The 25,595-nt window shown below is 42.3% G+C and overlaps 1 protein-coding gene across 9 annotated transcripts in view; it reads left to right on the top strand.

Annotated features, from left to right (window-relative positions):
* Positions 1-25,228, top strand: part of LOC311264825 (cyclin-dependent kinase 17-like) — a 45,696-nt gene extending 20,468 nt beyond the window's left edge. For 6 of the 9 annotated variants that reach the window (XM_084365951.1, XM_084365952.1, XM_084365953.1 and 3 more), the window contains 15 exons: positions 5,067-5,200; positions 9,310-9,435; positions 15,458-15,514; positions 15,599-15,713; positions 15,915-16,009; positions 16,147-16,209; positions 16,469-16,592; positions 17,173-17,293; positions 17,736-17,833; positions 17,955-18,060; positions 18,551-18,593; positions 18,707-18,797; positions 18,880-18,957; positions 19,955-20,076; positions 22,727-25,228. In XM_084365951.1, coding sequence (XP_084222077.1) covers positions 5,067-5,200; positions 9,310-9,435; positions 15,458-15,514; positions 15,599-15,713; positions 15,915-16,009; positions 16,147-16,209; positions 16,469-16,592; positions 17,173-17,293; positions 17,736-17,833; positions 17,955-18,060; positions 18,551-18,593; positions 18,707-18,797; positions 18,880-18,957; positions 19,955-20,058 — 1,355 coding nt within the window. In that variant the 3' untranslated portion in view covers positions 20,059-20,076; positions 22,727-25,228. Of the gene's footprint in view, positions 1-311; positions 1,346-5,066; positions 5,201-9,309; positions 9,436-15,457; positions 15,515-15,598; positions 15,714-15,914; positions 16,010-16,146; positions 16,210-16,468; positions 16,593-17,172; positions 17,294-17,735; positions 17,834-17,954; positions 18,061-18,550; positions 18,594-18,706; positions 18,798-18,879; positions 18,958-19,954; positions 20,077-22,726 lie in introns of those variants that run through there. The other 3 variants (XM_084365955.1, XM_084365958.1, XM_084365954.1) reach the window with 3 other exon arrangements.
* Positions 25,229-25,595: the final 367 nt, after the last annotated feature.

The following is a 25,595-nucleotide window of genomic DNA, read 5'->3' as shown; positions in this document are numbered from 1 at the left end:
GGGATGGAAGGAGCGAGGGAGAGAGAGAGAGAGAGGAAAGACGAATGAGATAGAGCGATTGAGATGGAGTGCAAGAAAGAGGCTGATCAGGCAGAAAATGTTGTCATTGGCTCCTGAATAGGAAGAGACGGTTGTACTGTATATTCAACACCATCTCTGGACCCAGACAGAGATAGGAAAAGCGAGGGAGGGAGAGATAGCGGCAGGGGGGAAGGGGGGGAGAGAGAGATTGGTATCACATGAGAGGGAGGAGAGTAATAGCAAGGTGAAGGGAGGGAGCAGGAGGACTCCCAACACTGAAAGCACTGATAGGGGCGCCAGAGGCAAGGAAGGAGAGAGAGGGAGTGGAAGGAAGGAGAGCAGCACAACAGCCTGAATAGAGTGGTGCGCTGAATAACAGGAAGAACAGGGAGGACAAAAGGAGGAGATCTGAGGGAAGGAGAAAAACATCAGGAAAAAGAAGAAGATACTGGACTGTGAATGACAAAGTAACAAGAGAGAAGGAAAGAGCTGGGAGCCAAAGAGGTCAGGTAGTTGAACCACCAGACTGTAATTTTCTCCCTGAGGAGGAGCTGTAAGTTTCTGCACCTGTGTGTGCGTGTGTGTGTGTGTTTGTGTGTGTGTGCTTCAGCGTTAATCCTATAGATGGAAACAGGACACCTGTTATTCTGAGATGATGGGGTGTAACAGTTTTCAGCTTGTGTGTGTCGGACTGTCTCTGCAGCATTTTGCCTACCTGGACGGTGTTTGACCTTCCTTAGTCAGCAAGCAGAGTGCGACTGCAGAGAGAAAAAAGAGCGAGAAGGAAGGAGCGGTGGAGAGAGGGAGTGTCTACAGGAGGAGAGAGAAAGAGAGAGAGAGTGTGTGCTAAAGTGGAGTAGTAGCCGAGGGAGTTGTTGCATTGTGATTCGTGTGCCCGTGCAGTCTGCACTGTCCTCCCAATGTAAGACCTGTTCTTAACTGCGCGGAGCTCTCGTGGAGATACAGAGACAGACGGGAGATTGGATTTTGACGCTCAATCAGCTACAACTCCTGACGCCTGGGTCCCACCCAGAACTGTTGACTGGAAACCAAGACTGGACTGAACTCATTCCTCATCTATTAGTGATATGTGTTTTTGACTTTTTGCTTTCAATTGCACTGCTTTGAATCCTTTGGATGATGGATCTATCAGGCAACCCCCAAGGGGGCCCTGCTCGTGCTCCCGGTGTGGGAGACTCGCGGACTGGGGAGGCTAGAGTGGGAGAGGGAATGAGAATGGGGGAGAGAGACACCCCGCTGAGGCTGTCACCTTTCCGTATGCTTCGCGTGCTGGACTCGTGCCGTCCTCCAGGAAACCGTATCGGTGAGTCTCATCACTGTCATCTCCATCGCCAAGTTCATCTTCATCCTGATCCACCGTTTCTTTGAATTTATAAAATAACTGATAACAGATGACAGAAGGTTTTTTTTTTATAACAGTATGTACGAGTTTGATAGATTTTCTAAATGAGAATGTTGTTCAGTTGATGATTACATGAGGAAATCTGCATGTTTGTGCCTCATAAACACCCAGAATAGACGTCTTCTCATTCCATATACACTGATTTCACGTTGTTGGACATTGAATTAAGGTCAAAAGTGTGTGCTAAAGTCGTATAGATACAAACACGTGGATTTTTTGGTTGCGTAGCTTCCTCTCAGAATCTGCTGATCCTACATCTTTGAACATCTTAAACTTATTATTACCAGCCACAGCAGAGTTGTCTGGTAATGGTCTGTGTGTGTCTATCATCATGGCAAAATGTGGTCCTGGAGATACCTATTGTACTGGGAACTACCACAAAAGTGGATTTAAGTACTTTGCCAGGTGCCTATATGTCTGCGGACAGACTTTTGTCAGCGTTATAGCTTCACAAAGGTGCAAGATACAGTCATTAATCTTCACAGGTGTGTAGTCAAAATGAATGGCAAGTTCAAAGATGGGCGTGGTCTGACCCATGAGTACTGAGCATTAATGTCATAAAGTAGTAATTACTTATGAGTACTCCTGGGTTGGAACATCAACATGGTGATAGGCATTATGGCTGGTGTGATCCCATCTTAAGACAGTCTCTGGTTTCAAAATATTATTTCCTTTTACGTGGCTGGTTTAAAGGTCCAATTTGTAAGAAAGTAGATTTTTGAGTCTCATTTCAAACTGAAATACTGAAGCTTTGTTTTTCCAAACTCATCAAATACTGATGGTTTTGGATGGCAGCCGACCCAATCTACAATCCCAAAGCGTCCATTTGACAAGTTGGGAATGAGATTCAAAAATCAGCTCTCTTATAAATTGGACCTTTTAAAGTCAGAGATGCTTTGGTTTGGCTCATGGCAGTGTGTGGGTATCTTCAGGGATCCCACGGACTCCTTAGAGAAGCGAAGTGACCTTCAGGTTCTTTTTTTTCCCAAGTTTTTATTCATTTGCTTGTTAGCTGCAGTATCTCTCTTCGTGCCACTCAATTTAGACAGCATGCTGTCCTTGGCTCACAAAACAGTTTCGAAAACTCCTGGCCTACGAGCAAAAAGAAGAAGTAAAACGATTCAGTTGAAAGCCTAGTAATAATAGTGGTAATGCACTGGATGTGGACTGTGAATATTAATTCTACCAGCACACCCTTGAGCAACCCCACTGAACTCAATGTCTGGCCTTGCCGAGTGAGGGCTTACGACAGAAAAAAATCACAGGATTTCCATTACCCTTTGAAGGCCTCTTGAAGCGAGTCTTACACTTACTTTACTTCTCTTAACATCCTTACCACTGGCGTTTCAATCATTTTCTGAGGCCCTGCCAACATGTGCCAGTGATGGATTTTCAGCTAAGTGGAGTACAGGCAGAACTGGGTGAGGTAAGGATGGACCTAAAAGCAGCCCACTCACTCTTCCAGACGTGCTAGCGGGGAGTCAGCAACCCTAACTAGGCCAGCCTGGCTCCACACAGGGAGGCAGAGGTAACTCATGACATTTACTGTCTGCTCTTAGTCTGCTATGGAAATGGAGCAGAAAGAACCTGCGGGAGACCGGAAAAGATTGTCCTCTGAACGCGTGATTGTGTTAGCTTTGGGGAGAGAAGGTGTGTTGGGGATGCTCGTGTATCAGAGACAAATGCACCTACTGTATGTGTTAGCAGAAAATTATATCACATTGTTTTAGGGCCCAGGTGATGGAATTTTCCTCCCAGGTCAGTCACCTTGTCTCATCTACCCGCATCTGCTTGACTGTTTACAAAAACAGACAAGATCAGGACCTTTCTGAAAGTGAGAGAGACCTATGACATAATACCAGTACTGGATACTCGCTCGTCGTGAGCCTGTGGTCATGTGTGTGCGTCTGGCAGAATGTAGATATCCTGGATCGATTTCCCCTCACTCTGGTGTCAGTTACCTTGAGTTTAATGTTTCACCATCAGGGCTGTGAGGCTTGATTCCTGATATGACTACTGGCCGCTCAGTTTTCGTATCCAAGCTATTCTATATGCGTAGCTTGTACTCTTGTGTCTGGCTTTGAGGCCACAGGCAGTACATCAGACTTGGATATTAAAGTGACTACGAAGAGGTTTACTGAGCATTTACACAGATGGATTGTGTTTGGATTGTGTATTGCTAATGAGCATATGCTGCTTTTGTCAACAGATAGTTAGACCAACGGACAGATGTAGGCAGAAAACAGCAGCTGGGATCTACACAGGTAGCTGGCTATTTGTGGCAGTAAGAAAACACAATCATATTTAATGCTGGCCTCAGTTAACCTTAATTTTTTTCGCATTAAATTGGACTCACTCATAGTTACAGCCACCTAAATATGCCTGTTTTTTTTTTTCATCAAGATCCAAGCATTTATTCCCTGAGAAATTAATGAAAATGTCAAAAACACCTAATCTCACAATGTAAAAGAAAGTGAGAAATTTCTCCTGGATCTGTCCCTTTATCTGTATCCACACTAAAAGGGTCTGCTCTGGGCTGAGACCCATCCTCCAATGAAAGTTTTGTGGAATTCAATAGTTTTTGTACAATCCTGCTAACCAGCAAAGCAACAAACAAAGATAATACATTAAAAGATATAGCCTAGCCTATTAGCCTATTTTGTTGCTTTTTTAATTCACTTTCCATCTTTCTCAAATCCTAACCTTGACTACATGAAAGAGACGCACACAAATGACCTGGAATTGGCCTCAGGTGGTGTTGCCCCACTCCACGGCTGACAGACGGCGCGCTATGATAAATAGTTTAACCTATCCGGGTCTCAATCGTTTTATCTCACGGCTGACGTGTCACAGTCACTCAAGGGACTTATTTTTCTTTCTGCTTCTCCTTCCTACCAAAATCATCCACCCCGATCCCATAATCTTCCCTCTATTTGTCACTCCTCCGGCTATGTTGGCTGTTTGAAATGTAAACAGTAAATGATGGTAAGATGTTACCAGCATTAGAAGTGAGCTTTAACATCTGTCACTCCCTCTTGTGAAGCCGTTTCTTATGCTAAACACAAAAAAACATGCACACACACACCCCCACACACAGATGCACACACGTACTGTACATGACCCAGACTTGAAAGCTATCAGGCACCATACACTGAAGCCAAAGAGAAACCCCTTCCCCCCACACCATTGAAGGAGGCAGTCCTGTCTGCTGCACCGTGACTCATTAATCAGATGGAGTGCGTGGGGAAAGGAGGTGTGGGGGGTGGCGGGCAAAGACGGGAAAGCTCCCATTGCATGGAGGGTGATATCGATCTCTGACCTCCTCATCTTACCAATGGCATTTTATACACACTTGGCTAACACCCCTGCAATGCGGGTGGTACAATCCATCATCTCGGGATTGGGACCCTACCATGGCATTCCTAGAGGGGTAAATGAAATCTAAGAAGGACAAAAGGTCGTGCCCTCTGATTGGCACATGGAGAGAGTGATAGAGGAAGAGAAGAAAGTGAAAGAGAAATAGTGCTATCAAACAAAAACAAGAACAGTCCAAAAGACCTGAGCTGGATGAAAGTAAAGTGCATTTCCTGACAATAACAGTCTGTTTGTGTCTGTGTTGTAGGTATCGTCCATGAGAATGTGAAGATGGGTTCAGATGGGGAGAGCGACCAAGCATCTGGGACGTCTTCTGATGAGGTCCAGAGTCCAGTCAGGGTCCGTATGAGGAACAACCACCATCGGCGCATCTCTAATGAGGTATGGGCAGACAGATACACATCTCACAGATTGCACCTTGGATCTGAAAACAGATGCTCCTTCAGTATTCAGTATTCACTACTCACTATATAGGGAATTAGTGTTTTGAATTGGGTGCAGTTTCCCGTGGGAGATAGATGGGTTTCCTCACCTCCATATATCCTTACTGAATTATTTTTATCCCCAATAGGGACACAAATGTATCAGCCCCATAGTGATTATTTCTATATCACCAATCGACCATATAAGAAATCTAAAATAAAAATATTATGTAAAATAAATCTCAGTGAAGCAGTGCAACATGAGAACAGTCTATATTGCAAACAACAGTAAAATCTGAAATACATTCATGGTCTTTTTTCACACTCATGCTCATGTGAGAATCGAGATGACAACGTGTCATAGCTATGTGATAAACCTGGTTCGGAGCCAGGATCTGAGCTTTCGCTCACGCAATCCCCAACAAAAAAGGCCAGTGTCATTTTAGTGTGAATGCCCCAATCTGGCCCTCTTCATGGTAAATCTGGATTCGTCTTTGATCCCTTCTCCAAAGAGTTTGACCAAAGCGGGCTAGCTCTCCGAGAGAGCTGCCGCAATAACGCAGGTTGCCAAGGACAGCCAGCACATCAAACACTCCTTCCTATCCTGCAAACGTGCATCCCCAAGTAGAAAGACTCAGACTCAGGCTCTCAAATATGTTTTTGACTTTAAGAAAAAAATGAACATCTGACAATGACTCGCCTCTCTAATATGTTTATTTGTACTTTCGTCCTAGCCAATGACTTAAATTTTTTAAAATTGATTAAAAATACAGCGATTAAGTTAAATTTCTGTTATTGGTTCATTAAGATTTATAATTATATTATAAATGTTGCTTTAACAGCTGCAAGAAATTACAGGCTAATAGGCTTTATGGTCTTTATAGGCCTACTGAATATTACAAATACATTTGGGATATATGTTATGTCAGCTGACAATGAACAAAAATAGCCGAGTAGAGACGTAGAGATGCCAAAATAGGTTTAGGAATTTAGAAAATGTCACCATTACATAGTTTGTTCACCAAAGAGCACTATCATCCTGATCTACAGGATCTGCCATCAAAATGTAGGTATTTTTTCCCTGTCTGCACAAAGCATGACGTTAGTTAGCTCTCAGTTAAATGACCATCAATTTTTCAACCATCAATTTTCAAACTTTTAGGGTAGCTTGATTGTTTTAGCCCAATAATTAGTGTATATACTGTGCTGGAATAATGCACATAGTGAATAGTGAGTGAGTGCACCTGTGCTATCTATGGACCGGTAAAGTTGCTATTTGTTGCGTTGTTTTCCAACATACCTGAGTATGTGATCATGTCTCGGCCAGAGTGTGTGCGTATGTGTGCGTCTGTCTGAGGGAGTTGCAGAGTGATGAGAGCAGCAGTATTAACGGGAAATGCCTCTGGACACACAGGCTGCTGCCTGTGACTGCTGTGAACAGTGGAAGGGACTAATTTGGACCAATTTTTACCAGAGAGAGAGAGAAACAGGAAGGGGGGGCGGTGAAGGAGGGGAAAATTCTGGGGTGAGAGAGTAATTATGGCGATAGGAATAATTATTGGTATGACAAAGAAAGAGGAGATCCACAGGAGCAGGACTCGGGAGGTGATAAGAGGGAAGAAGGAGAGATGGAGGGCAAAATGACGGTGGGAGAGAACAGAAAAACAATGTTTCCTCTCTGCCATCCCCCTCCGTTCACCCCTTCCCCCCATTTGCCTTTCCCCCCTCAGGAATCTGTCCATTCCTCTCTCCTCTGCTCCTGTTTCCCCCCCTCTTCTTCCTTCTCCTCCTCCTCTTTTTCCTTCCTCCTCCTCCTCTGAGCATGTGGATGGCACTCTACCACAGTGCCAGTGTCTCTCTCTCTCTCTCTCTCTCTCTCTCTGTCACTGTGTGTGCAGTCATGTGGCAGGTCAGAGACATGCATCGTGGAAAACGCATGTGTGTGAGTGTATAGAAAGACACGTTTAAGGAGGACAATGAGGGAGCTACTAGAGCTGTTCTGCATTGTGAGTATGGGGACACGTGTGTTTGTGTGTGTGTTTTTGTGTGTGGGTCTTTATTCCATCTATACCAGTGAAAAAGAGGGCATGAGTGTCATTTTGTCCATTGTTGGCACATTTGTACAGGAGTATGGATAGTCTGGATCTGTTGATTTGGTCATCAGAGTTTGCTAGCTTTCTGAATTGCATGAAATAGGAAGTGTATCAGTTGGTAAATGCAAGAATTTTTTTTTTTCTGGGAGGAATATGCAGCTTTAATGTGTTGTTCTTCTTGAATATGGTGTGTGCTCTCTACTCATTTATGATTCAGGTATTCGGTGCATCTTACAAATGTGTGAATTACTCAGGTCAAAGTCCGGAGGTCATGTTCGTGCATGTGTTTATGGCTTATTTTTCATTTCTCTGGAGCATTGCTTGGCGTTTTAAGTGTGTGTGAGTGTATGTTTTGAGGGTATATGTCGAAACCTTGCAGTGTGTTACTGTCATGAGGCGTGTATGTAATACTGCATGTTGTCATGTTAGCCAATGAGCTCAGATAAAACCATTAGAGGCGTAAAATCCCTCTGCCTTTGATCTTCAGGCATACGTACCCTCCCTCTTACGCTCACATGTAAACACACATATCATCTCGCGCATTTACAACGAGGACACATACCGTGGGGCTGTTGGGAGTGGGCCAGCCCAGCTGCTGCTGCCATGGAAACAACGTGTGATTGGCACCTTGCCAGTGAACATGTCCTACATGGATAGTATATAGGAGCAATGCATTGTGGGGAAAGTAGTAAACATAAATTGGATTCAAGCAACGGACAGGAAGTGATTCCAGCACATGTGGAGTACACAACACATATCGACCTACGTATAATTCTCAAAATTCACACGCGAAGAGAAGGAAACTATACTAGGCAGACGAGTAGAAGAGGAAAATATCAAGCGTGTTTAGTAATAAAAAGAGTGGCTCCAGGTGTTTTCCAGATGAGTTTCTGAGCGTGCCAACTTTCCCACTCTGCCAACAAGCTTTTCTGTAAATTAGCCTGAAACTTGGAACTAGTCCCATCATGTAGTGGCCTTGGACTGGCCTTCACTCAGCCTCACTCAACGTACATTTCATTCACTTTGTCATCCATCGGTCATTCACAACAGCAGATGGTACCTGTCACCCAAAAAGTGTGTATTTGAGCTGCAGTCGCTTGACTATCTCATTGCCAGGAGTGACAGATGGAGAAAACAGATAGCAGGTTTTTAAGTGGCACAACAGTAGGCCGTGTAAGCAAGGCTGGAGTAAGAGTTTCGGATGCCAGATCATGGTGATCAATTAAGGCAAAGTGATCAAAGAACTGCCAAGAAGACAGTGTAGAGCTGATGCAGGTACTAATCTCCCCCTGCCATCGAATTCATGTCAGAACACTGCTCTTGTTCAAATCATCTGCCCCTTCAAGTGGTTGCCAATTTGTTGACGCTGACTCCGCTAACACTAGCTAGATAACTTTAAGGCAGTATAGTTTAGTATAACGGTGTTATACTATTGGCTGACTAACCTCGGTAGAGGCTGGAACCAACTGTCAGAATTCTTACACAGACATAAACAAAACAATCATTTTGAGCTCGACAAACGTTTTAAATTATTGATTCACAATCATAATAATATTTTTAAGGAAAAGAGTTACCTTTATTCTGCACATTTCTACAACCTCTGTAGGTGTGTACTATTTTGAAAAATGAATTGTCTACAAAAAATGTTAGCACTAGGACCTTTAAATGACTCAAATAAAAATAAAAAACTGTTTTGTCTTGAATTATTTAACTTTGAATATTACACCGAAAATTTAAAGATAATAAATTACAGATATATTATCTTATATTAAAGCCTCAATGGTATAAAATTGAATTACTATGCTTAAATACATATAAATGTGTATGGAAACCCCTACCACTGTCATAGACTTACAGGTTTCAATTTATTATGTTCAGTTGAAATAAAATCTGATACATTTTAACATTTTATTCATGTGATGTATATTTTTAACCTCTTTCCTTCTTTTCGAACCCCTCTGCCTCTCTTTTTCAGGACATAAACAAACGTCTGTCTCTCCCAGCTGATATCAGGCTACCGGAGGGCTACTTGGAGAAGTTTGCCATGAACAGCCCGCCCTTTGACAAGCCCATGAGCCGCAGGCTACGACGCGCTTCATTGGTCAGTAATCATTGTGTCTATGTGTATATTTTGTCTGAGTATATCTGTGTGCAAAACAGCTGAAAATAAATTTCTGGTCAGCTGCTTTGATGCTGCGTTGGTCACTTCTTAGCATCTGCATGGTGACTTCTGTGGGTACAGCTGGGTGTGTGCTGCTCTTTTGATGCTGTTTTGTTTTGACACCAAACTAATATGAACTTGCTATGAAAAATGCTATTGTGCACAACTGAACTGATTGAATAAGACCATTACATCATCTGACACACACTCATAGACTCTTCAAGCACACATAGAGTTATGCTATAGAGCTGACAATGGCTCAGTAGGGGGATGAATGATAAATTCATTCTGTATTATGTATCCAGGCCAAAAGCATTATGGATATAAATCAGGGGGTGGGAGAGAGAGGAGGGGTTTGTTACTAGATGGATAGAGAGGGGGGTGATGGGTAGAAATAGGCAGATATTCATGAATATGCAGCATGTCCTTTTATGCCCCTTTGTATTTTTGTTAGAGAACTCTTTTTTTTTTATCTCTTTTGTGTCAAGTTTCCCCTTATATGAATAAAGCAGGAGCGCGTTTCAATCTTTAAAATTATATTCTGTCTGCTGCACTGATACATTTCCCACAACTTTAATACACCTAATGCCTCGATATACTTTGGGAAAGCATAAAGGATTCGGCCTCCATCAACCATTTTTGCTGTAATTATTGAACAGGGCCGGCGCCCTGCCTCTAGCTCTCTGCTTGAAGCGATTTAATGACGCAGCTATTCTGCAGGAGTCTCACAGAGATGAAAGGAAAGTGTCTTTGAGGAGAGGTTTGCAGGGAAGAAGAGAGGTTTTTGGTTTAAGAAGAAGGGGATAGACTGTCTTTGCGATGCAAAGGAGTGGCGGACATTTTCTGACATGCTTAAGTCTGTTCCCTTCTGTGTGGCTGTGCACCTTTAGGGGTTGTTGTATGCATGTGATGTAATAGATCAATCAATAATTCAGCAGCAGTGTCAGGCTCATCTGCTGCAGCTCCTCTCCTGAGGAGGATTTAACACCGGGACACCTTGAAGTGAGCCAGAGAGCAAGGAGGGGAGAGGGAAAGATGCAGAGGGGGATGACAAGAGAATTTTAACACAATAAAGGACAGGGAGACATGATATAAACAAATATGTGGTGAGGAGTGCAGTGTAAGAAAAGACAAATGGCTGCTGAGCAGGAAGCAGGAAGGTAAAGGTTTTATTTTATCTCTGTCTCCTTGCTGTGCATGCACAGTGAATGCAGAAAGCTAAAGCTGGAGTATTTTTATTAGGGAGGCTCATATTGTTTACTTAATTTCATGTCATGCATCCTTGCAAAAATAAAGTTTGACCTGGTATGATTCAGGCCTACTTTTGACATGCTCTGAGCTTGAGGCTTGGAGTTAATTAGGTCGCAACTTACATGCATTCCTCATTGAGTTTCACTCTGCCCCCTAATTCAGTTTGAGCACCTGTGGCTGGAACTGACAGGAAGTCAAGTTAAGGGGATTGTTTAGTCATGTTTCTTGTAATGTTGGTTAATTAAAACAATTAGATCCCTCCTATCCTTTTAAGTATTATGCAGGTTTGTCCCTGCCTCTGGTTTTGATTGTCAGTCATCAAGGTCATGGTATATCTAAGGGCTATACGGAGGCAACTGGAATTGCTTGAGTTCCTTGAAAAAACTTTAAGAAACTCAAGCACTCATAGAAATCATAGTACTTCGTAAAAAGTAAATTTGTTCCTGCTTTATTTTTGCTAATCTTGATTTCTGTAACACCCTCTATACTAGTATTATGCAGGCTTCCCTCCATCTTCATCAACTTGTTAAAAATGCTGCTCCCAGGATCATCACCGGTTCATGATAACAAGATCCTATAATCCCAATTTTAGCCTTCCTGCATTGATTTAAAAATGCTATTGTTGACCTTCAAGGCTTTACATGACCGAGCCCCTGATTAAATTAACGATCTACTAACCTCTTGCCTTCTTAGATCAGGTGATGGTAGTTTTCTGGTTGTTCCCTGAGCCTGACTAGTGACTTGGGGTGATCAAGCCTTTGAACTATGGAATGGTTAATTAAAAAAAAAAAAAAAAGCTTTTATCTCTGAGTAAGAAGTTTGATGGGTCAAAACTCAAATAAGGTTAAAAATGTTGGCATGTCTTCACCCCTCAGTCATACGGCTGTGTCACAAAAGAACAAGTGCACTTCCTCTGTCACAGTTTACCAGAATGATGGTAAGCTTATGATGGCGCCTGGGCTATCAGTGTGCTTGTCATTGGTTACCGTAACGTAGAACATGTGTCGGGTGTCTCGTAACAGATACACACATTTGAAGCCGTGTATTTTGATCTTTGAATCGCTTCCAATCTAATGCAAGTGAAGTTGGTTGGTATCCGTTTTCTCTCATGGCTGATGTCCATTGATAATCAATTATTTACAGCAGTACAATGAGATTCAGAGTTTCATGGTGCTCAGGAAAGAGAAGCCATCTTATCTCAAACCACACACACTTGACCGTGTTATGTAACGCTCACTTTTTTCTTTCAACTCTGCAGTGACAGAATAATTTACCTGATAACTGTAAAACTGGATGTCAAAGACACCTTTTCTGTACCTTTCTCTCGTTGCTTATATTATGCTGTCATGGTATCTTAATATTTTGAAATCTTCTCAGAAGCACTTCATTTATACTCGACAAAATCAAATATCAAAATCTTTTTTGTCAAATGCCTCAATATTTCGACACTATTGGATGACTATTGGTACAAAATAGTTACACAATGAGATTTTTGATGAATAATCAGTAATGTCCATATAATGACTAAGCAAATGATTTAAACAAGTAGAACAGTCTGCTACGTTCAGAAAAATACAGCACATCGCTATAATGCAGCCTTTAAAACCAGGAAAAAACAATACTCATGCGATAACAACATGATATACCATATTGTATATTATGCTTTTGTTGTTAAGTAATAAAAAAATAAAACATAATAACTGACCTCAAGTGTCGGCCCACTCCTTTGGCTCAAGCCTTGTCTGTTGCTATCGACAGGTCTACATGAAAAAGGTGACACGGTACAAGATGCTTATTGCTCGATTGATTGACGCTCTGAAGACCGGCTGCATCTCGTTAATGAAAGGGCTCTTCGTACATCCCGCCTCCCCTCCGCCTGCTGCATGTTTTCTTAGCAAAAGGCTGTCATTTCCCCTCTTCCACTCAATACTCTCAATGCATCCTCTCTCCCCATCAATCCTGCTTACAGGCTGCACAGGGAGAATTAAAAAGTGAAATCTGGTAATGGACTCTCCTCAATGCACATTAGAACCCGGCCGCAGACATCTCCCTTCTCACGTTTCTTCCTTCTGCTTCTGTGCGTCTTCTCAGTTCCTGTACAGGTTCAGGCAGGACACATTTTGCTTGGTTTTATGTTGCTTTAATTTTGTCGCTAAAACTTGGTCTGACCTAGTTCTGCTGAGTAAGCTCACTGGAGCGTTGGGAATGAAATGAACTCAATGCCATCGAAAGCATACGCAGGCAGACGCACACACACAAACACACACACACACACATAAGAAAAGGATTGTGAGGCGCAGGAACAGAGAGTGCAGTTGCATGCTTTAAGCAGAGAGCTCGGTCCTCGCTGTGTTTTACAGACACTTGAGCAATACAAGAGGCCGAGGACTTAATTCTGGAGTGGGGTTAGTGTTGGGGGTGCAATGCACGTGTGTTTTGTATGTTTTCGGAGGTCTGTGTGTCACTGTGTGTGTGTGTGTGTGTGCGTGTGTGTGTTTTGCTCATGAGGCTGACTCCCCTGCCAAAAGAGCAGCACAGCTCAGCAACAGCTCCTGACAGCCCCTGTCACAAACACAGAGATGGGAGCAGTGTGTGTGTGTGTGCAGGGGGGAGTGTGTTTACATTTGAGCATAGGCTGTGTGTCTCGTCACAAATATCCTCTCGCCTACAGGCACACACAGTCCTATTCATGCTGCACATGCCTCTGCACATAGTATATGTACATGAACACAGATGCACATGATCTCCACAGTTTGTATTCATACATTTTTTATTGTCTTTCTTTGTTTCTGTCATTTTCAAGCATTGAAAATGAGCCGGTAATTGCCAGGTTTAACTAGGTTTTTATTTAAAAAACATACATATGATTATTAATTCATTATGCAAATTTTGCTGCATACCTCTGCGCACACACACATTTGTTTCAGTGTCTAAGTGTGTCATCTTGTGTCCGAGCTCATTCTGATGTTGGCTTTTAGGCATGCCTTTAAAGAGATCACATGCTTCATCAGCTAACTTGGTCACTGGAGACCCCTCCCCCTCATACACGCGTGGAGCCAAGCGTTGGCCTGGCATTTGTATCAGCATCATTATGGGACAGGCCAGCGCAAGATTGAAAGAGATGGGTGGCTTCACAGAGATGAACGCAGCTAAAAGACACGGCCGAAACGAGCCTGACAGAGATAGACAAATAAGTGCGGAAAAAGTGACAGGAAGAGGGATAAACAGCGACAGGCCTGTGGGTATCGCAGCTTGACAGAGCTACATCCATCTATAATTCACGACCTTGAAACCCAGGGGCCACATACATTATGCAGAAAAACCTTCATTAACTGAATTCTGGATTAATTCAGAATGCACGTGGGTTTGAAGTATGCCTGCTGGAAATCTATAGACGTAAACATGTAATTAAGTCATCTGTAGTGACGGAGAGCATGCCATATTTGGTTGTCTTTGCTCTACTGACTTCCTGTGGCCAAAGAAGATATGTGCAGCTGACAATGACATCACTTTGTAGCATTAAAGTGACAACAGGAGGAGGGAGGCACTGTGGAGAAATTTGTTCAGATTAGGCCAACGTAGCTTTTCTCTCCCTCTGAGACACAGGCGAGCATGTGTGCCTGCGTCTATGTGTAATGAAATGTATTTGATGGTGATATGATGTGATGTTCAATGACCTACACAACCAGTACCCTAATTGTCAATATCAGAGGTCTGACCAAACTTTATATCAAACAGTGAGATAACATACAGTGAGACAGACGTGGCCACTGTCTTCTATTTAATAGGTGTTTTTTTGTGCACCTGCATTCATGTAGTGTCCGCTTAGAAAAATGTGACCTAACTTGAAAAGATCCACGCATTTCCACAGAACCAATTAGGCTAAAAGTGGTTCAGCCAGTTCTTTTAAAGGGTAATGCCACCTATTTTAAACAAAAGAAGTGTGTTCACAGGTTTTTGGAAATACTGGTGCATATGTGGAAATAGTAGTGTCAAACCTTTTGTGACTCCGGAGAAAACTGAACATAATCTGATTAATTGCTTCCAATGATGTCACACAGCGGCTAAGTTGCATTCTGGGTAGTGTAGGTGCCAGGTTTTGAAGACACAGTTTTAGCATATTCAACACATTCTTCTTCCTTTTCAAAACCTGGTGCCTACATTACCCACAATGCAATTTAGCCACTGATTGACATAATTGAGGGAATATTTATCAGATTATATACTGCGTCTTCTGGAGACCTAAAAAGGCTTTTTTACTACATGTTCACAGCTGTAGTGGTTCTTTCTAATACCTGTAAACACACTTTAATGTGTTAAATTGGTGGGGTTATCCTTTAAGTCCAATCAGACACATGCCATTTGCACATGGCTGTTTACTCTTTGCAGTGTTCTTGGTGCTGAACTGTCTCAGCTTCATGTAGTGCAGCAGAGATGCTCGATAACACACTGTAAGTGTCGGAGAATCCAAGCTAATGTTTTAGCGCAGGCAGACACGCAGAATAACAAGGCCTGGTGACTCAGACCCCCTGCAGTTGTAGGCCAAATGTCAGCAGCAACAGCAGGGTCTGAAAACTGAACTAACAGCCTTGGCCTGGAGGACTTCATTCTAGGGATAGTTAACCTAGTCTAACCTGGCCTACTGTCAGGCTGTAGCAAAAATAAATGCACATTAATCAAACTCCTAATGTCTTCTTTCTGTCCTCTCTAGTCTGAAATCGGCTTCGGGAAACTCGAGACTTACATCAAACTGGACAAACTCGGGGAGGTGAGAACATCAGTGAACATGACACTGAAAACTCCTCATATGCTCAGCTTTCACACTGCATTCACATACTTCCTATCTCTGCAGGGGACTTATGCTACAGTATTCAAGGGGCGAAGCAAGTTAACTGACAACTTGGTCGCTCTGAAAGAGATTCGACTGGAGCATGAGGAGGGGGCGCCCTGCACAGCTATCCGAGAAGGTAATAAAACAACTCACAGGTCAACACAGGAGCATATTGTAAAGTAGTTGTAAGGCCTTGACAGTGTTGGGACGTATAGTAGTTGTTCATCCATATTGCCTGGTAGCTCCCTGAGCTCTTGGTGAGCTAGGAGCTGTTTTGTTCGCCTCAGAGGTTTGTCTGTGTTTGACTGACAGTCTCTGATATGTCTCCCCCTTCTAGTGTCTCTCCTGAAAGACTTGAAGCACGCCAATATTGTCACTCTCCATGACATTATCCACACTGACAAGTGCCTGACACTCGTGTTTGAGTACCTGGTGAGTGTCTGCACTGTGCATGTGTATGTTTATTGTCTGAGTCGTGAGAGGACGTATACTACCAAACTAAATATCTGCATTTCTTTCTTTCTTTCTTTCTTTCTTTCTTTCTTTCTTTCTTTCTTTCTTTCCCTTAGGAAAAAGATCTGAAGCAGTACATGGATGACTGTGGGAGCATCATGAGTGTTCACAATGTCAAGGTAATGCAAAGTAATACATGTGTTCAGTACTGAGGAGAATTCTGGCTCTAAATCTGGTTAGAGCTTTCAGTGTGTCCTGACTTACGCTTTAGACAGGGGCAAAACACTGGCGGGGAGCTTGACTTCCAGTTTGCAATATTTCATAATCATTTTTTCGATGTTTTTCTGTAACAATAAATTACTTGGTTACATCTGAATATCAAATGTGATAACAAGTATCAAGTAACAAAAAGTCATCCTCATCTCCTCCTCTCTCCAGATATTCCTATTCCAGCTGTTACGAGGTCTGGCGTACTGCCACAGAAGGAAGGTCCTTCACAGAGACCTCAAACCCCAGAACCTGCTCATCAATGAAAAAGGAGAGCTCAAACTGGCAGACTTTGGTATGTCACCTCTTAACTAATTAGTAGCATATTATCTTCTATTATTTTTTGACATATTTGACAGAGTTATTTTTTTATTTTATTTTGGTTTTACAGAAAATGTATTACAAAGCAGAAGCCTGAGGTCTAAAAAACCCTACTAGCGGCCCCTAAAGGCCATACTGCTCCTTAGACCCAGCCAGACAGCACAGTTTGGAGTGACTAATCACCCAACACTGCCCTCCTCAGGCAATAATCAGAACATGATTGTGATTGCAGCAATTATTGTTGCTGTGGCACATGCTTTTACAGTACTACTTAATTTGATTCGGCTTTGTAAATTACTAGATGATTATTTGCTCTTTGGATAAAACAGGAATCTAGATTTAGAATAACATAGCCCACTGACATGAACCATTATAATACAATTTAAATAATAGATACAGTAGAATAATAATAGAGTGATAAAGTGTGTAAAAGTCAAAATGCTAAAAATATGTTCTTAATTCTGATAAGTCCTGAGGTGTCCCACAACATTAAATAAATAAAGTAAAGTCAATGAAGCAGTATTTATATTAACGTCACTTTTTGTGTTTGGCAGGTTTGGCACGAGCCAAGTCTGTTCCTACAAAGACGTACTCCAATGAAGTAGTGACATTATGGTACCGACCACCAGATGTGCTTCTGGGCTCCACTGAGTACTCTACACCCATCGATATGTGGTGAGCAAACACACATCTACAGCTCATCTACACAGTTTAAAGAGAAAAACAAAACACTACCCCTGTTTTGTTTTGTGTCTCTCTTAATGCTTTTTTCCTACTTTATGTCTTCTTCTTAAGTGTTTCTGTCATTTCCCCTAGCTTCCCTTCAAATATGTATTTTGCTGCGTCATTTAACACATTTAATCTTTACTGTACTTTGGGTACATTAGTTTCTATCTGGATTTGGAATGAGTACACTGGCTGTGGTTGGATGTCCTGAACTTGACAGTATGTTTGTGATATACTGGAGAACTCATAGTTTGGGGTAGCTTGTCTTATTTTTGTCATTTTGTCTTGCGCCTGCATTTAAATTCTTACGGACTCACTTGTGTGCAGCAAGGCATCTATTGAAGTAGTGTGTTCATGCTTGCTTGTTTGACTTCTTTATCCCTTTGTCCAGGGGTGTGGGCTGCATCTTTTATGAGATGATCACTGGCAGACCTCTCTTCCCTGGATCGACTGTGGAGGATGAGCTTCACCTCATATTCCGCATCCTTGGTGAGAGAAGGAATTCTTAATGGCTTTTGCTTGTTCAAGCTTTTGTGTGTTTGTGTGTGCGTTACCACTCTACATATGCTGACTGATCATCCTTAACTTACCTTATCTATATCCTCAACAGGTACTCCGACAGAAGAGACTTGGCCTGGTATCACCACCAGTGAGGAGTTTAAGACGTACAATTTCCCCCGATACCAAGCAGAGCCCCTCGTCAACCACGCACCCAGGTATGTAGCTACGGGTGTGTGTATCGACGGGTGATCACATAATGAGCAAATTTATTACCCAAAAGACTGTAGCTTTAGAAGATAATCGGTTAGTTTGTCTAACTCAGACTGCTAAAGCCCCATTAACGTCAGCACAGACTGTGGCTTTGGTCGGCTTTCGCTTCCACCGAAATTGATTTGGGTACAAATCTCTTAAAAACCACTCTGGACAGGAGGAATGAGTGTAGCAAGCCAAACGTGCTGCCATGTCCATATGGGCACCTGACTATTGTGAACCTATCCTTTAAGTGACTGTGATACATTAGATGAAACAAGATAAGGATTGATTTTCAGTCGGAACTTGAGTCAAGCGTTTCCGCCTCTGTTGAAATGGCAGGAACACTTCACTGCTCCATAAGGCTTAGCTCAGCATTGGACCACACTCGCACTCAAATCCCTCTCTCTTTTCCATTCCTCTCTCTCATCTCCCCTCTTGCTTTCCGTGACGCAGGATAGACAACGATGGTCATGACTTGCTGTCTATGCTTCTACAGGTGACGGATATCGCATTTAATGATGAACACTTTAAATATATGTACCCCTAATGTCATGGATTGTGTTTTAATCTTGTCTTTATATCCCCTTCTTTGTCCCTGTGTGACTGCAGTTTGAGGCAAAGAAGCGGGTATCGGCTGAGGATGCACTCAGACAATCGTATTTCCGAACCCTTGGGGAGCAGGTTCAAACACTGGCAGACAGTGAGTACATACTGTTTGACATGGTGAACATACACAAGTAGTGTAGAGAAACACTCTCTCACCAACCCTCTGTTGTTTCCAGCTGCATCCATCTTCTCTGTAAAAGGCATTCAGCTCCAGAAAGATCCAGGGAAGAGATCGTCAGTCTACCCAGAGTCAAGTAAGTCCTCCGAGATAGAAAAATAGAGGGGAAAAAACAAGAAATTAGGAATTCTTAGTTGGATTATGATAGAGGATAGTTCTTGCTCCCTGTCCTCTTCCTCTTCTCTCCTTCTCTTCTCTCTGTTTGCTTTATGTCGTCTCTCATGTCACTGTGTGGTCCTACATGTCGCACACAGTCTATTGCAAGAGTCATGCTTACCCTACAAACAGATCTTCCAGCTCCTCAATATTTACGATAGCTGCTGCAGGACACTTTAAAACAAGTATTTTTTATAACACAAATACTGTTGAATGTGCTAGTTTTTGTTAGCCGCGCGGCTCTAAGGGGATGGCAATGTAAGTCTGACGGTCAGTCCACTACTAGTACAATGATTTTAGGTGCTCAAAAGAGCATTTTGCCATGTAGCGAGTTGACAACTCTACGATGAGGAAATAATCTATCCTGCCAAAAAAAAAACGATCATCGCACATACACAGTGTCAGGAACAAGGTTCAAGAATTTAAGCTGTCAGAATTAAAAGTAGGTGCATCATTACAGTGTAAACATTCACGTTTAAATTCAACAATTGGATGTTGAAAGATGCTGAGACAGAAATCTGCTCATAGACAACAAGTCGTACATCCAACAATTGAGTTAGCATACAGTTAATATACTATGATCACTGAAGAGCAGCTGAGGAGTTTTGCCTTTGTCGCAACCCCGATTCATTAACTGTGCATACCTGGTGTGCCTTTTTGCTCAGATTGACTTCAGTGTTTCTGTCTCTATCACAGTCTCGGCCTGTGTGCGTCTCTTTCTGTCTGCTTCCGCTGCCTCTCTGTCATGTTTTGATAAACTGTCCCTTCTCTTCCTTGGTACCCACGCTCTCTCTTCTTTCGCAATGTTCATCTTTCCCCTAATCCTTTCTATCTCCCTTGTGTGCCCTTACTCCAACTCCTCCGTAACACCTCAATATTCCCAACCTTCCCCTCCTCTCCCCCCTAACCCTAAAAAGCGGTGGCCCATAAGCTAGGCTCTGCACCCTCGCAGTACTTCCAGAGAGATGCAGCCAATCCAAGGGCTCAGAGTCACAATCTCTCCTCCACTTCCACTGGCTGAGTGGCCCCTACCGTTCTGGTAAATACGGTCTCTTTCATTCTGTCTGTCTTCTAGCCAGCCCCCGCCCCTCTTTTATCTGTTTGCTGTCACCTGGCCTCTTTCCATCTGTCCATTTGCACTTTGTCTTTGCTGCAGTCCCGCTTAATGTATGGCGGTCTGGACTAAACGCTGGCACATTTCACTTCTCACCCTGCATTCCCTGAACCAAAACAACACATTATTTGTTAGCTGTTAGCCTCACATCCTTTCATTTTATTTATTTTTTGTAGTTTGTTAATCCCTCTCCTTGTTCTTGCTCCCGCTGGCCTCCCCTCACATCTCCAGCGTTGCACCCACATGCATCATCTCAGCTTTCACTTACCTAATCCTCTTTTTTCTCTGAGTGAGCCACGCCCAGCGTTTATTTCAGGGATGAAAGGGGCAACAATGTATTCATAAACGAAAATAATGTGGTCAGCGGACGGGGATCAAGACATTTGATTCTTTTCATTTGCAGTCCTGTTTAGGTTTCTGCAGCGAGAGATGTAGCCTTTTTGTTGAGTCTGTAAGTGAGGGTTTGGTTCAGCGTGTGTTTGGTTGGTTGTGTGTTATAAATGCATTTTCAATTAGTATTACTGTAGTGTTGGTTTCACTGCATTGTGTTACAGTTACTGGTAAGTACGATTTAGCTTCTGCAACATGAGATTACACACAGTATTACAGGTTGTAGAACTACATAAATAATCCTCTTGTTAAAGTACTGGCACTGATAGCATTACAGCTACACTATATGGCCAAAAGTATCTGTCCACATACTTTTGTGTGCTTTTTTCTCTGGCTTGTAGACAACAGTGTGCTACAGTTTTGGGGAAAGCCCTTTCAGATTTGAACATGACGGTGCCTTTTCGAATAAAAAACCAGGTCCACTGAGCCCTTTAGTCATCTAACCTCTAAGAAATACACTCAGTTATGATCTAATGCTAAACTGGTAAAAGTTATTCGCTGATTGATCACGTGTGCTCGGAGAACAAGAGCCCAGTGTTCTTTCTTTACGGAGCAATCCTCACACTTTCTCAATGACTCATATTCTGCTGAAGCCAATATGTTTTAGGTTTTTTTAAGCTAAATGTTGATCGAACTCCAGTAACAATAAGCACATATATTTTTAGTAATATTATACAAACATGCTGTGTAAGCACACATACATGGAGATGAAATCATGTGATCGTCTGAGATGGGAACAAAAAGAAAACCAGTTAATAGATAACTTAAAACAGAAACAATATATATGTTTACACCCGTTACAACAAATAGAATAAAATGATAAAATAGAATAACACTCAGAAATCTCAGTGGTTGTGAGCTCTTCCTTCTGTGCTGCATATTTACTCCTAAATTTAAGAGAAAGAAATGTAATTAATAGCTTGTAAGTGTGTGAATAATAGTAAAAGTGAAGATTTTTACTTTTATCTTTTCATATTTTAGCAGTTTGATACATACGGGCCATGAACTCATCCCATCAACAACTTTTTGGCTGAATACGCTGAGGCCTTATCACTCATCATCAGTACCTCACTAATGCGCTTGTGGCTGATGGCAGCAAATCCCTAAAACCAGTTTACAGGAAAGCCTTCCCAGAAGAGTGGAATCATTTATAGCAGCTTATTAATTACTCATGATTTTGGAGAGCCCAGTCGGCAGGATAAAATGTTGGCAGTTAATGTTTCAGCAAAGCCTCACAAACATTCACGTTTGTACGTGTCAGAGGCTGCGTACCAATCTTGACATTTGGACAGAACGTGTCGTATCATGTTCATCATTATCATGTTAATGACCTGACTTTCCTACCTGGATGTGGAGGGGATGTGGAGGGGAAAACTAGTGACAGCAGTTCGAGACTGTGTTCCAACTTTTGTAAGTGTGAAACCACTGAATATTTTTAAGGAGAACTTGGGACAATTTTCTGCTGTGTAGGTGGGGACAAAAAAAAAAAAAGATATTTTTGACAAGAAGTCATGACTTCTCCCACCATGTTTGTGTTGACATAACCAGGTATGTTTGACAAGACCTCGAGAAGTGTCTGGCCGTGTTTTTGGGTACTATAACTGGTATTTGAAGCCAAAACACTATCTTTTCCGGACCCTAACTAAATGGTTTTGGGGCTTTAACCTAACCGTCCATGAACACAGCGTCGACACACCATAAAGTATAAAAGTTAACCTAAAGAAAGAAATAGAAGAAAGTTAAGAAGATAAACCGATAAATTATTTAGTAATTGATTAATCATTTCAGTAATTTTTTAATAAGAATGCCAAAAATGTGATGGTTCCAGGTTTTCTTTGAGAATTTTCTGCTGTTCCTCGTCTTATTAGATGAAATATTTTCAGGTTTTGCATCTTTAATAATGTCACAGAAGGTTTTAGTTTAATAGACAGAATGAGTAATGGACAAGTTGGTGGATTCACTGACAAGGAAAATAATTGTAAGTTACAGCCCTCTGTGTGTGTCCAGTGCATTTGGCCTTATAGTGTAAATTTGAATGTTGCATGGAGTGAAATTTGCAGTGTGTGATGTGGTAGTGTTTGTTAGTGTGTCCAAATGAAATCCAAACCTTTTTTCTCACTGCTCTCCCTCTCTCCCTCGCTCCTTCTCTCCCTCTCTCCCTCTCTCCCTCTCTCTCTCTCTCCAGCCCAGGGGAAGAGCAGGAGGCAGAGTGTGTTGTTTTAGTGCTGGCGGGGGCGCTGAGGTGAGGAGGACAGTGACACGCGGAGCCGTCCTGTCAGACATGCATCCACTGACCCTGCCACACACACACTGAAGGAGCAACACACACGCTGCCACACAAACACACACAAGGACACACACTGAAGAAGAAAACACACACAGGAACACGGAAACAAAACCACACAGAACTACAGCTGAAGAATTCATGCGTAACTTAATAAAACAGACTCGGCTCAAACCTAAAGACAGAAAAAAATTTAAATGAGAGAAGTGCTGGAAGAAAAGTGGGAGAGTACAAGATTCTCCTTGCTGCTACTACCGCTGCTGTCCAGAAGAGGGCAGCGTTTGGGACGTGGGCTGACTGAACCGAACTTGCTGTATCAGTGAGCTGTGAGGAAGAAGGAGTGAGAAGTGGACACGATTCGAAGGCAAAGAAAAAGAGATGAAACCTCTTCTTCTGTTATCCTTTTTTTTGGTTTGGACTCTTGTTGTACATAAAGAGACTGAGCTGTAGAACTCTGCTTTTTCATAATACGCCTCAGCCTGAATCCAAACTCTGAATATTGCACCTCAACCCTGAAACCTTCGCCTAACCTCTTGGCCCTTTATTACATGATCCTTAAAACAATACTCTCTCTCTCTCTCTCTCTCTCTCTTTCCGTACCTCTCTTAAATATACAAACAACCCCACACACACACACGGATGGCTCACTTGAAAGTTGCGAGTGTGTAGAGATCAACGGAGTTTACAGAGAGAAACTTTAGCACCTTATTGTCCAGTAGAGGTCAGGGTGGCTGTCATTACCTCATCAGTCACTCTTGCAGAGTAGGAAGTACTTTTTTCTAGATAGTAGAATGAAGAAGAATCAAAATAATGAACCAAAAAAGAGAAACTCACTAACTGTATGACATTTACCTTCACCGACCATAATTGGACACGACGTTACAATTGAAAACACACATTTGTCACATGCTGTAAAGAACACTATGCTGGGAGACGCTCCTGTTTCAGTGCACAAGAAGGGCGACGTGTAAGAACAGAGGGGTAAAGGAAGTGTACAAATCCTCGCCTGCTTATCCGTAGACACCCTCTTCCTCTTCTGACTCAGAAGTTGTCTTGATTTGTCGTGTGCTGTACAGGTGTTGATGTTGAAACGTTCTCTTTGCACCTGATTTCTTTTTTTTTTTCTTTTTTTTTTACCTCTTTAGATCATGAGTAGAACAGTCAACAACCCTCCCCCCCCTCCCAAAACCTCTCCTGCCCAACTCCACGAGCATTTATCCATTTATTTTAATTTTTTCCAATCTGTATATACGAGCATACTTTTTACTTGTCAGAAGCAATGATAATTCCAGGATGCTGTTCTCAGTCTTTTACTGTGTTCCCACCGGAACAGTGTGGCGACTGGCTGGGGACATGTTGCACATTCCTTGAGCTCAGGACTTAATTGCTAATGTCGTTTTGTGGATGCTGTGAGGTACAGCTGGTCTCGTATGTCTCCCCCAGTAGAGCAGAGTACGTCGATCATGGCCTGAAACTCTTTGCGAAGCTGGTTAGGACTGTATGTGAAGTAGAAGAAGAAGAATCACTTCTCGGCATCATCCTGTCCGTCTTCTGTGTCGTTCATTTGAGCATAATATTGCTGTTCAGTGACTACCTTACCCATGTCTTTACTTGTCATCTCTTCAAGCATGTTTGTGTATTACAACACAGCTGTTTTCAGTTGGTATGTGAAATAGCTGCTGCTGGAAAAGGAATACCTCCAGTTGGTTTAAATCTTGCATGGGACATCGTTTTTTTAACACCACATTAACCTGTAACGGCTCCTCGGTAAGAGAGGCCTTAAATAAGACGAAGACAACACTGCATAAGTGATGTGCTGCCGGCGTTGGGACCAGATCGTTTGTATGACAAATCTGACTCGAGCTCAAGCTGCACAGTACTGTTATAACTGTTATGTAGCCTGTTTAGCAGGACTTGAAGCACTCAAACACGCTGTTGTTTCCTGCTGTTAGCGTTACTGCCAGAAACAACAGGACCAAAGTCAGTCCTCCGAGCGCCTGGCCTTCAAGCACACAACTGTTTCACACACCAATCAGTCGTCATGTCAACATGTACTGTATCTATACGAGATGGCTTGTGAGTGTAGATTGGAGTTTCCAGTTCTGCAGGCACCGACCTCGGGTCACTTCTGCGTCTTCTCCTGAAATGGATTCAGAAAGGGTGAAGTGATCCCACGTCGGTGCCTGTCAGAAGGACTACTTATTCACCCAGAGTGTGACAGTATGTAGCATGTACATAGATGATCCCTCACTCTGTATATACAAAAAGTGTACAGGTTTGATACAGCTATTCACACTCTGGCTTTTCTTCTTCTTCTTTTTCTTTTTTTTTTTTTAGCTTTTTCTTTAATGAAAGTCATAGCAATATTTCTTTGATCAATAAAAAGCCAAGGTGATAGGATGATTGCATTTGTGTTTATTTAGAGGACGAGAAGTGACTGTGAATGATCAAACTGTGAGACTTGACTAAACTGATGACAGGTTTTTGTTTTTTCCTTGCTGTTTAACATGCTGGATCCAAAAGGCTGGAGTGAAGTATCATGTTGCAAAGGAGTATAACACACTGATTATTATGATTTTTATCAATGAAAGCCATAAAGGTCATATATAGGTGAGAAAGGTCTGCTTGTGTGCGAGGGGTGTGTACCATGTTTGAGCACAGACCTAAAGAAGCAAAGGGGATGTGTACACCTAATAAAAAAAATTAAAAAAAACAAACATGTAATTACTTTTTTTTTTCTTGTCATAAATCCTTTGGAAACGTATCTCTA

This window comes from Pagrus pagrus (assembly GCF_965226575.1).
Source record: "Pagrus pagrus genome assembly, chromosome: 11".
NCBI lineage: Eukaryota > Metazoa > Chordata > Actinopteri > Spariformes > Sparidae > Pagrus > Pagrus pagrus.
This window is presented reverse-complemented; position numbering and strand designations above follow the sequence as displayed.